Source organism: Oreochromis niloticus, linkage group LG6 (genome assembly GCF_001858045.2).
Source record: "Oreochromis niloticus isolate F11D_XX linkage group LG6, O_niloticus_UMD_NMBU, whole genome shotgun sequence".
NCBI lineage: Eukaryota > Metazoa > Chordata > Actinopteri > Cichliformes > Cichlidae > Oreochromis > Oreochromis niloticus.
The window spans coordinates 6,653,942-6,671,643 of NC_031971.2; the positions used below are offsets into that span (position 1 = coordinate 6,653,942).

General features: G+C 41.1%; 2 protein-coding genes across 3 annotated transcripts in view; both read left to right on the top strand.

Annotated features, from left to right (window-relative positions):
• LOC102080766 (B-cell receptor CD22) overlaps positions 1-3,254 on the top strand; it is a 48,107-nt gene extending 44,853 nt beyond the window's left edge. The window contains exons 7-11 of one of the 2 annotated variants that reach the window (XM_019360376.2): positions 496-756; positions 1,429-1,689; positions 2,379-2,460; positions 2,548-2,608; positions 2,793-3,254. In XM_019360376.2, the coding sequence (XP_019215921.1) occupies positions 496-756; positions 1,429-1,689; positions 2,379-2,460; positions 2,548-2,608; positions 2,793-2,969 (842 nt within the window). In that variant the 3' untranslated portion in view covers positions 2,970-3,254. Of the gene's footprint in view, positions 1-495; positions 757-1,428; positions 1,690-1,802; positions 2,052-2,378; positions 2,461-2,547; positions 2,609-2,792 lie in introns of those variants that run through there. The other variant, XR_001225220.3, reaches the window with a different exon arrangement.
• The window catches only part of LOC100708464 (basement membrane-specific heparan sulfate proteoglycan core protein), a 286,964-nt gene that overhangs the window by 102,692 nt on the left and 166,570 nt on the right, over positions 1-17,702 (top strand). The window lies entirely within an intron of this gene.

The window sequence follows — 17,702 nt, forward strand, 5'->3', positions numbered from 1 at the left end:
AGACTGAATATGGAGTGACTTACACTGTCACTCACATCTATGCTGTAAAAGGATCAACAGTGGACATACAGTGCACCTACACATACCCACCAAGAAAAAATAATCAAAGTACTGAAGTTCAAAAGAGGTTGTGGTACACTAAATGGAACAAAAACGTACCTGTGGATCTAATAACTGACCCAAACTACAGAGATAGAGTGAAGTATTGTTTTCATGGGAATAACTGCACTCTGAGAATCACAGACCTGAGAGAGAGTGACTCAGCTAAGTACATGTTCAGGTTTGAAACAAATCAGCCGGGTGGACGTTTTAGTGGTTTAAATGGAGTCATTTTGTGTATCACGGGTAAGATTTTCATTATCAAAATAAATCATTAATGGGGTTTCAGAGTCACTTTGTATATTTGAATAAGAGTGGAGTATTTAAAATATGTTCCACTATGAAAATTTTAAACCTCTTTGATATCAAACATTTTTACCGTGTTTCCTCCTCCAGATGCTCCAAAGCTTCTCTCTGTGTCAGTGAGTCCCTCTGCTGAGATAGTGGAGGGCAGTTCAGTCACTCTGACCTGTAGCAGTGATGCTAACCCAGCTGCTAAATACACCTGGTACAAGGAGAATGGTCATGCAACTCTAAGTGAGGAACAGACTCTGTTTTTCCGCTCCATTCAGTCCTCCGACTCTGGACAGTATTACTGCATCACTGTAAAGAGCCTGGAGTTAAAGTGCTCTGGATACAAATTTATTGATGTGAAATGTAAGTTTAACTTAAAACATACACTTTCTCCTGCTCTTCTGTTTGACATTCACATTATGCAGCTGTAATGTTTTTATCAGCTTCAGAAGATTTATACATAACTGTTTCTAGATATAGATTCAGGAATTTTAATAAGGAAGTTATCCTCAAAACTGTCTTTAAAGAAATACCCAGCATTTAATGCAACTTTATATCTAATAGAAGTTTTTTTTTAATTATTATCATTAACAATACCAACTAACTATTAAATCATTTTGAAAAAGCATTTTTTTTTTGCATTTAGAAAAACAAAAAACGTTTTTCCCCCTTTTAAGTGGTCATAGAGTGACTTACAGAAATCACCGAGTCTACTTTCTTAGAGTTTGTTTAAAGACAAACTAAAATAAATAAAGAAACAACATTTCTTTTCCTAATAACCCAGCATTCAAGAATTATTTCTCTATTGTTACAGTTTTCCTGATTCATGTGTTATTTTGTTGTAGGGATCAACTAATGATGGGAATTTACTGTTAACTGCACCTACCAAGCACCAGACTTCCATAGATGTACTTTTCTGAACTAACTCTAATCGCCTGGTCATCAAGCCTCTATTTAGGCCAACAATAGTCACTGAAAACATTAATGCATACATTAATTATTGCATCAACAAAATGTTCATGTTTCTTCCTCCAGATGCTCCAAAGCTTCCCTCTGTGTCAGTGAGTCCCTCTGCTGAGATAGTGGAGGGCAGTTCAGTCACTCTGACCTGTAGCAGTGATGCTAACCCAGAAGCTAAATACACCTGGTACAAGGAGGGTGAAGATTCCCCTAAAACGTCAGGACACAACTTCACCATCAGCAACATCGGAGCTGAGCACAGTGGGAGTTATTACTGTGTGGCCCACAACAACAGAGGGACTCATAACTCCACCTTACAGCTGACTGTTGTAGCAGGTAATGGTTTCCATTTAGCAAAGCATCATTTGAATCTAGCAAAAACAAAAAAAGGTTATGTAGATTTAATGACCATTGTGACTGTTAGCGCCATTTATAGTTATTACATGTTTTATTTTGAAAAGCCTAAAAAGGATATGGTGCTTTTGTTGTGAAAGGTTTGTGAGAAATAAACAAGCGAGTGGCGGAGCGACACGATGGTTTTACCGTCGTTGTTGCACAAACCGACGCGTAAAACAGCCTCTTGTCCATCCAGACTCTGATTTTAGATATAAGAAAAATAGAGAACTCCAAGAAGAAACAAGATAGCCGCTACAGTGACCAAGCTCCAACCTAACGGGACGTGAGGGCAATAAATCCGGGTACCTGGCAAAACCTGAAAAATGCTCAATCTCCTCATGATTTATCACTGCTCTTCCTACATACATTCATTGCATGTTTAGATAGATTTGTTTGTTTTACACTTGAGATTTTTCTGACTTATTTTTTCAATACGAGGTGTTTTGGTATTCAGGATTCAGACTCATCTGCCTTCCTCAAAACAAAAACACAGAAGCAGATTTTCAGACTATACATGGGGCTGCATGGCTGTGCTCGTTTATGGGACAGCAGGTCCCGAATATTATATAACACTTATTTAACTGTAATTTTCTTATATTTTATTCATCATGCATACACTGTTTCCATAGGAGCATGGAAGGTAACAGCTGCTGGAGTAACTTTTGCTGTTCTCCTCTCCATCATAGCCCTCTCTGTCTTCTTGTGGATTTGGTGAGAATTTGTGTTACATCATTCAGATTCAGTTTATCAGAAACAATAAATGTCATCTCATTGCTCATCATTGTTTACTTTAACCAGGAAAAGGAGATCCTCTAAGGAATTATCTCAACCTGGAAACAGAGCAGGCAACAGAGAACAGGTGAAAACAATCATATCATTGTTGTGCTACACAACAACACTCACTTCTAGTATAGAAAAAAATCAGCTGACTGAGAAATGAATCAGCTCTATCGTTGATCATGCCAAGATCTATCCTTTAAATTTTATCATATGTCAAGTTTGTACCTAATACAAATTTTTCTATGCCACGTCAACCTGATCAGAAACAGCCACAGGATCAAGAAGACCTTCAGTATGCCAGCATCCATTTCCCCCAAATCCAGGCCGATCCTCTCTACTCCAGCATCAGAGGAACTCAGTCCCACATACACATGAAGGAACAGGAGGTTACCGAGTACACTGCTGTTAGATTTAAGAGAGACGATGGGGCCCTGAGGTGAAACAGCTCCTCACACAGAAATGTTCCCCACTACAAAGTGAACTGTTTGTGAAATACATTGTATAAACAACATCATTAGCCGTTTCCGGGTCCTAAACTCCGTCCGCTTCGGGTCCCAAAGTTAAACAAACACTGCAGCATCACTGAGAGCTAAAAACTGTCTAAATTCTTTCATCTGTAATAAAATGATCAGTGTGGCTGCTCTACCAGGTGTAACTATGAAGTTGTGCATTGTTATCACTTGCATTGTTACCTTGTTATCAAATTAAATTAATATTACAATTAATTACGTTTGTTGGCAGAAATTTCTCTTTTACATGATTAATCCATTTTTGCTGATATTCTGGCTCATTCTGTGGCACATCTCAGCACACAAAGTCATCATTCCCTTTTTATCACATTACCTCACCTCAGTACAGTCATACTGTGCAACAGTCATCAAACTCAGCACTAACTATTGTGCAAGAAGGAAGGAAGCAACTGGACTTCTGCCTTGTGCTTATGGAACTGTCGACAGCCCGCTTCTGAATTGCACAAGTATTGCTGCGTTTCATTTAGTTTAAACAGATGTTATCTCCCTGCAGAGATGTTTTATTGACACACAAGGAAAAAGAGAAGAGCGGCTAGTTTTAAATAAAAAACTGCAGTGTCTATATTTCCACAGAAATGTGACTTAAATAGAAAATCACAGACATGTGATATTGATCCTGTTAGAAGGGTGAATGCTGCACAAAGCTGACAGAGTAGCTTAGCTGTATACCAATAGCGTTTTGACAGGACAAGCAAAGCAAGCAGTGCTTGCCTTGCCTCTTAAAAATAGACATAGATTAAAATGTACCAAAGTAAATAAATCTCTATCCTTTCATCTGAGACAGAATTGCCATAAAGCTGGTGCTGGCAAGCTGAGAAGCCAGCGGCTTTTTTTCTGTTGCTTAGTGCATGTTCATTGTGGATAAACCTCTGGTGCTTTACAGTAAATTGACAGGAGACCAGTGTGTGAGGCAAGCTGCTGCTGGCTCTGCTTTCACTGAGATCAGTTACAATCTGGGATTTGTATGAATGCACAGCTAGCATTCACAAGTAAATAAGTAAATAAGCTTCAGTGATTTAGCATCATAACGGATGATCTTCCTCTTGCTAACCACCTTGGTCAACATGTGTGATGTAAAGAAAGAGAGTTTGAAAAAGTTGTTAATAATATCTTGAGTATATTATCAAGGAATTATCAAGATCCTCAGCAGAGTTTTCAGATTAGCATCTATGAGAACCTCTGAGCTGTTTTGCTAAAACTCAAGCTAAATTTTTCAACAATATTTTAATCTCATCTGTACATATTGATGGTTAATCATGTCACACTGCCAAACCCTTTAATTCTGGATACAGTGCAGTATCATTTTGCCATGAAGAACTAAGGTAGTTCTAAAGGCAAAGATTCAATAAGGCTGGAAACATTCCTCAGAGATGTTGGGGCAGTTTGACATGACAGGATCACACAGTTGTTGTAGATTTGATTGACTGATTGATTGATCATACTTTATTCATCCCGAGGGAAATTGGATTAAGGCTGCCAGCCGTGCCAGCGCCGTCTTACCCTTCCGACCATACATACATTACACAAACATCACATGGGGAAGACAGGTCAGAGAGGTATAACATGGAAAAGCACCACATGAGGAAAGATAAGGAGAAAAAAATAACTCCCCCAGACTGAGCTCCAACAGGGAGAAAAAAACAGAAAAAAACACCTCTGCACATAGCACATGAAAAAAACTCTAATACACCAAAGAAACACATGACAAGCAACAGGGGTGGGTAAAGGGTGAGAGACAGCCAATGTAGACAGTACATCCGGGCCTGCAGCCTATGCGCTGGTCTCCTTGATCCACAGTCAGCATCGGAAGGAAATAAGCGAAATTTCTGCCAAATCCTAAAGGTGCTCTATTGAACTAAGATTAGGTCACCTTCTCTGCAACCTAAATGCTTTGGGTTGCTGCCATGTGATTAGATGATGAAGTATTTCTGTTACTGAGCAGTGGAACATAATGAAGTGGCTTGTGTGTTTATTTTAGATATTTACTCGAGTATTTACAACATCATTATTTACAAGTAAATAATGACAGTGTAATGATTCATGTACTGTTGTTCATCTGTGGTTGTATTTATTTAAAAAAATGGATGTGAGTGAAACAATCAATTTAAGAGTTTCTTCTTTGCTTCTGCTTTGGCTCTGTAACAACATCCTGCTGCTGTAGTTTACTGAGCAGCTTCAGGCGATTAAAAAGGCAGTTTTAGAGATAACTGACTTCAGGTCAGTCAGTGAGTGATTTATCAGTGGTTCTCATTACAAGCAGTTTTTTCTGGTTTCTATAACAGACTCTAGAAGTTAAACATACAATGAAACTTGGCAACTCCTAGAAACAAGAACTTCAGCATGAATGAGCAACCATGTTGCGGCTGCTGCACCTTGTATGATGAATTATAAAGAAATACATTTTTCAAAAGAAGATTTCTACTGTATAAACTTCACTTCTGCTTCTTATATTACATTAGTATTATATACTGTATTATGGATGTGCGTGTACGTCCTTGGAGACTTTTTCTGGCCCGGCGCTTTTTGCCCTTTTATTGAAAATGTTGTGAACAATGACTAGTTTTTAATTTTCTGATAAATTTAGATGTAATGTGACTTATTTTTCAGAAATTTGAATCATATTGATAACTTCATAAAAGAAGCAAACATCTTGTTTTGCTATGACTTCACTTATCCAACACTTATGGCAAAGATGTGCCAATATTATCATGATATAAAAAAACATTTCATATTAATTTCCTCCAGATGCTCCAAAGCTTCCCTCTGTGTCAGTGAGTCCCTCTGCTGAGATAGTGGAGGGCAGTTCAGTGACTCTGACCTGTAGCCGTGACGCTAACCCAGCAGCTAATTACACCTGGTACCAGGAGGGTGAAGACTCACCAAAAGCATCGGGACAGAACTTCGCTATTACGGATTTTAGAACTGAACAAACTGGGAGTTATTACTGTGAAGCCCAAAGCACCAGAGGATGTCATAACTGTACGTTACATCTGTTGGTGTTGCAAGTAGTTTTTCACATTAAACAAAACAATATTTTATTCTAGTGAAAAAAGGCAGATTGGTGCTGCGGCTGCAGTGATGCGGACGCTGTACCGGTCCGTCGTGGTGAAGAGAGAGTTGAGTGTAAAAGCGAATCTCTCGATTTACCGGTCGATATGCGTCCCTACCCTCACCTATGGTCACGAGCTGTGGGTAGTGACCAAAAGAATAGAATAGAATTGTGGCGGGGCATGGTTTGCGGTGCTGCTGCAGGTGCGATCGACCCACCTGAGCAGCATCTGCAATCACGCCTCGCCGGCTTAAAACTTCTTGGCGAATGTTGTTGTTGTGATTGCTATGTTGAGCTGGCAGCGGGAGAGCTGCAGCTCTGTGTGTATTGTGGACAGCAACCGTCAAAGTATTAATACAAATGATCAAAATGCCACTGGGTCTGCCGTGGTCATTTACAAGACTAAAATAAACCTTTATTATCCCTCGAATGAGAAATTTGGGTGTTACACCGCTCTTATAGCAAGAGGAATATAGACACAAAGTAGTCCAATATAAATAAGGAACTGAAACTTGTATGCACAAATAAAAATGAACAGAGATATGTATAAAATGTAAAGAGATATATACACAAGTGTGGGAGGGTGTTTGAATAATCCTGGTGAAATATACAGTGTACAACCAAGATGCAAATGAGTAGCAGCAATTAAAACTGTGATATGTCGAAAAAACCAGCGATGAATAAGATAACCATGTTAAGCTGTGTTATAGAGTCTGACAGCTGCTGGAAAGAATGACCTGCGGAAGCGCTCTTTCCTAAGCTGTGGGTGTAAAAGTCTACTGCTGAATGAGCTGCTCGGTGCTCGTACAGTCTCATGCAGGGGATGAGAGGTGTTGTCCATGATGGATGTTAGCTTAGACAACATCCTCTCCTCCACAACCTGCTTGATGGACTTCAGCGGACAGTCCAGGACAGAGCTGGCCCTCCTGACCAGTTTGTTAAGTTTCCCCCTGCCCCTCTCTGCCATTCCACCACTACAACAGACAACAGCATAAAAAATAGCAGACACCACCACTGTGTCGTAAAACGTCCTTAGAAGAGTCCTGTTCACCTCAAAGGATCTCAGCTGCCAGAGCAGGTGAAGACAACTTAGACCCTTTTTGTAAAGGGCGTTTGTGTTTGTGGACCAGTCCAGTTTGTTATTGAGGTGAACACCCAGGTAATAGGGGGTGACTTCTTGCTGAAGGCAACCAGCTCTTTTGTCTTGCTGGCATTGATGCGAAGATGGTTCTGTTCACACCAGCTAACGAAGTCCTTGATGACCCCCCTGTATTCCAGTTCATTTCCCTCCGACACCCAACCCACAATGGCGGTGTCGTCTGAGAACTTCTGGAGATGACAAGTGTCTGTGTTATAATTGAAGGCTGCAGTGTACAGGGTGAAGAGGAAAGGAGCGAAACATGATTCTCACAGTGCACGTCCAGATGAAAGAAGGCCCAATGTAGCAGCTATATGACAGCGTCATCCACCCCGATGTTCAGCTGGTAGGTAAACTGCAGTGGGTCTAGCTCTCTCCCAAGTAGTGGGCGAAGTTGGTGAAGTATGATCCTCTCCATGGTCTTCATCAGGTGTGAAGTCAGGGCAATGGGTCAGGGGAATGAGATCGTAGATACAAGCAGCAGAAATGAGCTTCCTCCGAAGGGTTGCTGCCCCCCCCCCCCCGAGAGATAGGGTGAGAGGTTCAGCCATCCGGGAGGGGATCTGACGAGGATGCCTCCTGAGCACCCCCTGGGTGAGGTGTTCCAGAGCCCCCGGGGCAGACCCAGGACACACTGAAGAGATTATATCTCTCGGGTGGCCTGGGAACGCCTTGGTCTTCCCCTGGACAAGCTGGAGGAGGTGGCTGGGGAGAGAGAGGTCTGGGTTTCTCTGCTTAGGCTGCTGCCCCCTCGACCCGGCTCTGGATAAGCAGAAGAAGATGAATGGATGGGAAAAATTAACAATAACTGGCTAGCATAAAAGAGTTCACTTCCAAATTTTAGGTCATTGTCGAATTCTTCTTATTATTAACTTGTACTTTACTTTTATCTTAAAATTCACTTTCACTTAAAGTAGTCATACAGATGGCAGTAGTGGCTTTTGGTACATTTTCAATCAAAATCTAATGGATTTAATAGATAAAAGAAATTGGATTTTCTTTGTGGTCTTGAGTCAGTAACATGAGGTTTGAGTGCTCTTGTGGCCTCTAGTGTTGCAGCTCCAGATTTTCATTCCCAGTGCTCACTCTATTATCTATTCATCTGTTTTCAACTGCTGATCCACCTCAGGGTCATAGGGGCTTTAAAGAATCAGTTAATCTAAACCACAGGTGTCAAACTCCAGGCCTCGAGGGCTGCTGTCCTGCTTGTTTTCCAACTGACCTGCCCTTGTAGCTTCCTATTGGCAAAGCACACCTGATCCAGGTGATCAGCAGCAGGTAGGACAGGGATACCTCAAAAACAAGCAGGATGCTGACCCTCGAGGACTGGAGTTTGACACGCCTGATCTAAACTGAGGAAAAAATGCATATCTATTATCCTATTTTTTATTTATTCATTTTTTTCAGTCCAGTCTATAGAGTCCATTAATGGTATTAAGACTTTGTTTCATGCCTTACATGAAGACAAGAAACATGATACCATTGAACCTACCGCCCAGCTATAAAGACAAAACAACAAAACATAGAGAAGGTCAAAAACAAGTTTAATCAAGATCATCGCTGCGTATCGACCCATCAACAGTTTTTTCAGGGACATCAAAACAAATGCAAAATGACTTAATTGAAGCTACTGCAGATGTTCTGAAGGAGAACATAAAAGCAGAAGTGAGTTTAGCTCAGGTTATGGCAGTGGAGGTTGATGAAACAACAGACATTGCAAACAAGGCTCAACTCTCCATCATTCTTCATTACCTATCCGGTAAATTGGTGAAGGAGGCTTATCTCAGTTTTGAAGGATGATGACAGTGAAGATGGAAGAGCAATTACTAATTATGCATTAGGTATATTAGAGACATTCAACTGTGCATACAACCTGATTCCACAAAGATATAATAGCATATTTGTTATAACATCCAACCTAGATGGAGGTAAAATATAGAAAGAAGAAGTGTCTGAATATTAACTCACAGGTATGGACATAAGCTGAACCTTGTATTGACAGAGTGTGCCAAGATTATACCAGAGTGTTAATCTTTTTGAAGACTCTGAAGGATAGCATTACAGAGTAGTGAAATATTATATTCCATGGGTGGCAGCTCGAAAATGGAACTCAAGGCTTGTTCAGTCTATCATAATGTATCATACAGAGGTATTTAACGTTAATAAAGAAAGCCCAGATGAGAAGGATGGAGAGACACCAACACCATCATGTCTAATGTGGCTCTATCAAGACCATCAAGATAATTTTCTCTTGAGAAATATAAACTTGTGTGTTGAGTAGAAGAGTTGTGTCTGACTGCAGCTATATTTAGCTGAGTGAAGTCGCCCACGGGTGGTGGAGGGCGACACTGTCAGACACTTCAGTTGTTATTGATGTGCCTGACACCAAGTTATTTTAGTACATGCTAATCATGATGTTTCAGTTCCTTAACAATAGTGAACTTTTTGTTCACTCTTTTGTACTTGATAGAATTTAGATTCTTCCCCACATTTTATCTGTAGTCTTAGTAACTGGTTAAGTTCTTCGTTTTAATTGTGTTTTCTGATCTCCTCTGTGTTGCAGCGGTACAGAATCATAAAGGCTACACTTCTACTCAGATGATGGCTCAACAGTGAACATAAGCTGCAACTACACATGCCCATCAAAAATAAGACAAACCACACATTAAAAAATGACTGATTTACTAAAGGAAAAAAGTATCTGTGGATCTGAAAACAGACTCTGACTGCACAGATAATGTTGACTGCCATTTTACTCAAGAAGGCTCCATTTTGACAATGAGTAACCTGAGAGATAGTTCAGATTCATAACAAACCATGAATGCATATCAAATAATTCTTAAGTTTTAAATACAATCTGTGTGTTTATGTAAGAGGATAAATTACAACTTCAGGTTTTTCTTTGTGTTTTCAGATCTCAAGGTGCATATGATAACATCAGAGGGCCAACAGTATGATACACAGGTACAGCTGACATGTTACAGCGGCTGTCTGCCTGATTGCCTTTCCAATGTCTGGAATGGGCAGTTCATCTTCATATAATAAATGTCTTCTCTTTCATCCAGACATCATTTTCTGTTTTTAAAAGGATATAACAAGATTCTCAGTGTGTGGAATGTGATGTACTGCAACATATGTGTGTGCCTCCTGCACTCCAAGCTGTTTGTTCTCATTCTCATGCCCCTGCTGCCAGTCCCCTCTGAGGCCTTCCCCAAACTGCAGCCTTAATTCACGCTTACAGCATCTACCAATATCTACTAGAAATGCTTTCAAATCTAAATGAGGATGTGATCCCAGCTAGTGAACCACATGTTATTCGAGGGGTCTTGTGGATTTAAATTACTGGTGATTGAAAAAGAGGAAGTTATATTCATGAATGGCTCTTACGTCCCTCTGCAGCCTCTAATCTGCTCAGTGTGTTCAGCTGGTGCTAATTGGCCACACCTAGTCAGGTGTGGATAAAGGCATACCTGAGGCAAGCTTCCCAGGGAGCTCACTTGCTTTTGCCTTGGTGGCACCAGCCATTTTAGCCAACCTCCCATGCCATTTTAAGATAAAACCTCGTCCTACCTACACTCTGCTATTCGTCTCCTTTTTTTATGTTGCGGCCTCGAGCCGGGTCGTAACAGAAATGCATTCATGTTAAGATGACAAAACCCACCTCATCATTACTCTGGTCAAATCAAGGCTGTAGAAAATACATATTTCAAACATATTTAATTTATTTTCACTTTTCTCCAAGTTTAATGTTCTTTTACAAATAATATACACTCACTCATATACACAGAAACAAACAAAGAAAAAACACAAGCATTGTGTAGCAGTGATGCTAATTACACCTGGTACAAGGAGAAGGAGGACTCAGCATCAGGACAGAACTTTACCATCACTGACTTCAGACCTGAACACAGTGGAAGTTATTTGTTGTCCAGAGCACCAGAGGATCTAACACTGGCTGTTGTGGCAGGTGATCAATTACATTCAGCGTGATTGAGGCTGTGATTCACTAATAGTGAAAAGATTATGTGGCCGGGCTCCTAAACCTACTATACCTATATGCAAAGAGGGGTCTCTCCTCAGTTTCTTAAAATTGTCTTGGCTTGCACTGGCTTGACCATTGCTCTGGAAGAGTTTGTTGGCCTTGTGTCGGTGATTCAGTTCTTCTGGCTTTATTAGACCTTCACTGCCAGTCCACCCAAAATGGATGATGCAGCAGAGTGTGGAATATTGGTTTAAATGATCTGTCATAAGACATCTGTAGTATAAAAGTCAAACATGTGACATTTTCTTCCTCAAACCAGCTCCCTTACCCCATGGACTTAATAATAGAAGTTTTGCAATAACAGAGTCACTTAACAGAGAAACAGCTGTTCCAAATTAGATCGGAGAGAACAGTGTTAGTGCCATTGTCTTTGCTCCAAAAGTTTGAATAACACAACTTTACTTGCAGAGAAAAGTCCAAGAAGGCTAACTGATATGTTAATCCCCCCAGGGATAAGAAATCTTTTGACTTCCCTGAACCTAAAACAGAGGAACATATGAGGCTTCCTAAAAATCTGCAGCTTGTTAGGGTTAAGCCTCCGTGTCTGTGAGGCTGTAGTAGCACTGCAGCCTCACACTGTGCATGCACAAACACAAGTAGGTTTTAATTGCTGCACTAAAGACCTAAAAAGAAATGTATTTAATGACACTATTTTTTTTTCTATATTAAACTTTTTATTGCTTATGTGAAAATCTAAATTAAGGTGTAAAATCCTAAAGCAAGCAAATAGTTTTTGAAAACAGCATAATACTCATTTTAGGTAAAGATTTTCTAAATATCAGAGTGTCTTTCTTTGTAATAAGTCAAATTTTCTTCAATTAAGCCTAAATTTTAGACAGTTTTGTCTAGTTAAAAGGCATACAGCAGTTAGATTCATTTGCTAGTTGAACAGTATATTAAATGTGTAAAATGCACTGGACAAAGCCAACAGCAACAAAAAAAAAAAAAAAAAAAAAAAAAAAGAGGTTACAGAGCAACCACATCTAGGTTTTTCAGACCACATGTCCACGCTGCTGGGCATACACTCTCCTCAGGAGGCAAGGCCCCCCAGCCAGTCACAAAGACTGAAAACCTGGCCAGAAAGTGCATCACATCAGCTGCAGGTCTGTTTTGAAAACAGACTGGAGTGTGTTTTAACACCAGGGCCCTGTTTCAGAAAGCCGGTTTAGTGCAAACTCTGAGTAAGTATACCCTGAGTTAACGAAAACTCTGGGTTTTCGGTTTCACAAAGCAAGTTTAGATTAATTCTGAGTGAGTTACTATGACGACACACTCCGTGAAGCTAACCTGCCCCCTAGCAGGTTTACTTCAACTAACCCTGACCTTCTCCGCCTCTTTGTCGGAAACCTGACTGTAGGAGGTGTCAGACATGGCGTGCCCCTTCCTTGAAGAGCCAGTAGATGTTGAAGCCCAAATTCTCCACAGAGCTCTCCGCCGGGAGAGAGTGATTAGAGCGCGTTTGGACATTTTATCATTTCCTGATGATTTTCTGTGTGAACGTTACCGTTTTTCAGCACAATCCATAATTTATTTGAATAACATCCTCAGGCCTTATATTGCTCATGTGACACATCGCGGACATTCTCTCAGTTCTGTACATATTATTTGTATTGCACTTCGTTTTTTTTTGCAAACGGGAGCTTTCTGTATAATATTGGTGACGCTGAGCACGTTTCCAAGGCTACCGTCTGTCGGGCAGTCAGGAATGTTACAGTTGCACTGAAACGTCTCCTGTACTCGTTTGTGGTGTTCCCCGGTCATAGACCTACAAGATTTATCAAAGAGGGATTCCACAAAATTGCAGGTATCAGGATGAACAAAACTTAATTCATGATGTGGTGATACTTGAACTACTGTGAGATTATTCTGTTATCATATGTTACCATATATATGTAATCAAAGTAGTTGAATTATGATACTGCTGTAGATCATATTATACCCCTTAATATAGAGTGTGTGATCAGTATGTAGTTTTAGTTTGCATTATACTTCTGACCTAAAAGAGTGTGAAAATCATTAGATCTATTGGATTGACCTGTATTATTCGACACTGTTGAACGTGTTACATGGTTTCTTGACATTGCATACTGCTGAATCATGAAGAGAATATTGGGTGCAGAAGGCCTTGTTGTTCTGATAGCAGAAGAGACAGACCACATTCCATACCCCCACCTTTACAGAGAGCAGAAAGACAGGGAGCTGAGGTCATAACTTAGGCGCCGTGTGAGAGAAAGAATGTGAATGTTTAGGCTTTTACGACTAGGTGGGGGCCACTAGAGGCTATAAGAAGCTGAGTAACCCGTCACCATTTTGAGACTTGCTGTGACCCTCTGCAGGCAGGTCTCCCCATCATGATGGTTTTTATGCTCAAAAGTGTTGAATTGTATGGAAATAAATGATTGTTGATTGAGCATTTATACACCGAGTATTGTCCTTCCTTCAGCCCAAAGATTAAAAGAATTGGGAGATTTTAACACTACTACTTAGATTTTACATTTATTTTCAGGGTTCCCAGGCGTGATTGGCTGTATAGATGGCACTCACATTCCATTCTGCTGCTTGAAGTGTTCCATTTCCAAAAAGCATTTTTTTATTTTCTTGATCAAATAGGTCTTGTACAGCTGCTTTACAGGGAGCTATTGAAACACAGAAAATAGCATTGACATTCATAGTACATGCCTACTTAGGTTGGTTGTAAATCAGTGCTGAACATCTTACTGAGGAAAGGTTTGTTGGAGAAGTGGCTGGACCCTCTTCCTCTACATTTTTTATATTTCATTTTTACTTGCTGCCAGGAACGTTTGGGGCCTGTTGGGTTGCACCTGCGCTCACATCACATCACAAAATAAAATGTATAAAATAAAAAATAAAATGAAATATAATAAAATAACGTGTTAAATGGGTGGAAATCCCTAGATCAATGTTTAAATTAACACTCACGCATTGACTCTGTCGGCTATGTATTGCCATGCATGCTCCCTTTCTTTTGCAGCTGAGGCTGTGTTACTTTTTTTCCGCAAAATTTGCATGTTATCGGCATATGCTGCCATCAGAATTTCGGCCTCAAGCGCTGTAAAATACATTGACCGCGCCTTCTTTCCCTCCGTCTCCATGGTGACTCGCTTAATCTGTGCTCCACTAATCAGGGCTTTATGCGCGCGCTTAACTTGGCGTTAAAGCAACTCCGCATTGATTGAACTAATTGTTATCAGCCTTTCTGAAACCGAATATTCCGAGTTGGACAGTTCGGGGTTACTCAACCCTGAGTATCATTTTTAACTCTGAGTTTTCTAAACCGGCTTTCTGAAACAGGGCCCAGGACCTTGAGGAGCACACTACATCAGTGATCTCCTATATCAATGATCTCCTATATGAGCTTCTGTGTTGACAGTGTCACTGTGGACAAACGTCTCCGGGTGTATTCCAACCAACCACCTCGGATGACTAAAGAGGTCCAGGTCCAGCTGAAGCCACGTGACACTGCTTTCAGATTTGCTGATGTATGCAGTACAGTGCAGCCGGATCTGACCTGAACAGAGGTATCAGAGGCCAAGGCACCCCACAAGAGGAAGACTGAAAATCGCTTCAGCAACAACAATTCACGACAGGTACGGCAGGAGTTCAGCACCTAACCAACTACAAGCCTGGCAATACCACGATGACTAAGAACGACGCAGTGCTTGAGGAGGAGCTGAACAACTTCTATGCACGCTTCAAGGCGAAGGGAGGGCAGCCTCAGCTCAAACATTGGACGGCAGCAGCAGCCAAACCTCATGCTGCAGGAATATGAGGTGAGGTGCACACTGAGGGCAGTGAACCCCAGGAAGGCCGCCGGCCCAGATGGGTTGACCGGGAGGGTCCTAAAAGAATATGCAGACCAGCTGGCCAGTCTTCACTAAGAGCTTCAACACTGCACTGTCCCAGTCCTGCGTCCCACCGTGCCTAAAGTCGGGCACAATTGTCCCACTGCCTAAAAGCACCAACATTAGCAGCCAAAACGGCTATAGACCAGTTGCTTTAACACCTGTTATAATGAAGTGTTTTGAGAAACTGGTCTGACGTCACATCATGTCCTGCCTGCCACCCACACTTGACCCACTCCAATTTACATACAGGGCTAACAGATCAACTGAAGACACCATTGTTACAATGGTCCACACCACCATCTCCCACTGGAACACCAGAGGTGTTACACCAGGTTGCTCTTTGGCTCTGCTTTTAATATGATACTCCCCGACAAACTAGTAGTAAAACTGCTGGATATTGGACTTCCTTTTAACACCTGCTGCCGGGTCAGAGACTTTCTCTCGGACCGTGTAAAGAGAGCTAGAGTGGGTCCTCATCTTTCCTCAGCCCTTAGCCTTAACACCAGCTCTCCACAAGGCTGTGTACAAAGTCCGCTACTGTACTGTGTCATGACTATGGAAAATCTGTACCCAAAAATTGAGACCGCTGGACAGGACTTAATAAACAAACAAATTGTTTTAGATTAGGCAGTAAATCCAGGTGGCTGAAGAAAACAGGATTCAAACGTTACCTAAAACCAGCAACACAGGAGGTGAAAACACTCAGACAGACAAACGTGACAAGACGGTAAGGAAAATTGAGAGTATAAATACACATGGAGAAATCAGGGAAAGAGAACACAGCTGGGGAAAACAAAACACAGGTGAACAGAATCAACTAGTGAGAAAGAAGGAAAGCTAAACATGACACATACTGAAACAGAGGCTATCAAAATAAGACAGGAAGTGACAAACATGGCACACAGATATGGGCACTAGAGAAAGAACAGGAGATGTGAGCTTGACAGAGGCAAACAGGGAAATGCATGAAGACCAGACTGACAACATACAAGGGACACACATACACAGATGATACAAAGAGACTGGACACAAAAAAGAGAACAGACAGATCCAGGGGGTGGAGGGGGCCAGAACGGGGGGGCCAAGTTCAAACCAAAAAACAGGAAGCAGCTAAATCCAAAAAGAAAAATGAAGAAAAACAGTTCTGGAGGTCGGCCACATAGCCAGCGACGTAGATGAAGGAGCGAGCTCTGAAGTTTCTTCAGTCTCTTCTGAGCATCTCTCCTTTTTGAACTCCAGGTAATTTACTTAGATTTAGGAGAGGAATATTTGTAGCTCTAGGTGACATAAGGAAGATGTACAATTTTGTGTGGCTAGAAACTTTTTGTTGGAGCCAAGCTAGCTCCTGAGAAGCTTTACATATTTGTTGATCAGTTGGATAAAACTGAGCTCTCAAACATGGCACAGAGCGGAACTGGAAGACATCCAGCAGACTAACCTTAGAGCCCCATGTAAACACAGAGGAGTATTCACTTGGGGATCTCAAACCCCCTACTGCTAGGTAAGGCTAGGCCTAAAGGGGACATGATCAGTGTGATTGCTCTATCTCAAAAAAATAAAAAATTCACCCCAAATATTTAAAAAGAGGTGTACGTGTTGTCTTCAAAACTGCTTCACAGGTTTCCTGGACAGAAAGGAGAACATCTTCCAAAGAACAAAACGGTCTTTAACTTATGAACCAGGGTTTCAGCAGGGTTTGTCATACAGCAATCCGGTGTCGACTGGTAGAAATAGCAGGTCAGATCGGCGAGGACATAGGGAAATTAGTCATTTCAAAGCCCAGGGACCATGGCATGGTTTTACAACATCGTTATTGTTCCATCAACTTTAATATATGATCCTAAAGCCTGATACCTACATTTCCGGTCTGACTCGCATTTACATCTTTCAACACATTTAGCACATTACAGACTCGTGCAATAAATGAAGCACCGAACCAGTTAATTTGTGTTGAGAATTTCTTATAATCAAATTATTTGAACACCAATGGCACTTCTTGCTTTACTTCCTGAGAGTAATCAGAATCTCTTGCAACATCGCCTCTTCTTAGAAAGCCATCCTTCTAGGTGTCACTTCTGGTTACAGCGTTTTTGTCATGGTTCTGGGTCTTTGAGTTTAGTTCCTTTTATGACTCTGAGTTTATTTATATTTCTGGTTCATGTTTTCTTGTCCGTCTCATCCTGTGAGACTATGTCATGTCCTGTGCATAAGTTTAACCACTCATGTCTCTGTTAATTCTATATCCATCTCATGTTTGCTTTCCTATTTGTGTCTCTCTCTGTCTCTCGCTCCCTCGCCCTCCATGTCTTAGTCTCTGTGTTTTGTCTCCCTTACCTGTTTCCATGTTCCTCTCCTTGTTTCATCCTTTGTCTCCCCCAGTCTGTCATTATGCTTCAATGTTTGCTTATCCCTGTTTCAGCTTCAAGCTTGTGTGTTCTTGTCAGTGTTTGTGTGTTCGTGCACTTCCTGTTTTATTTTGACAGTCACTTGTCCTGTTCTTAGCTGTAGCTGATTTCCGCTACTTTTTTTTATGTCTTCCTTTTCAAAA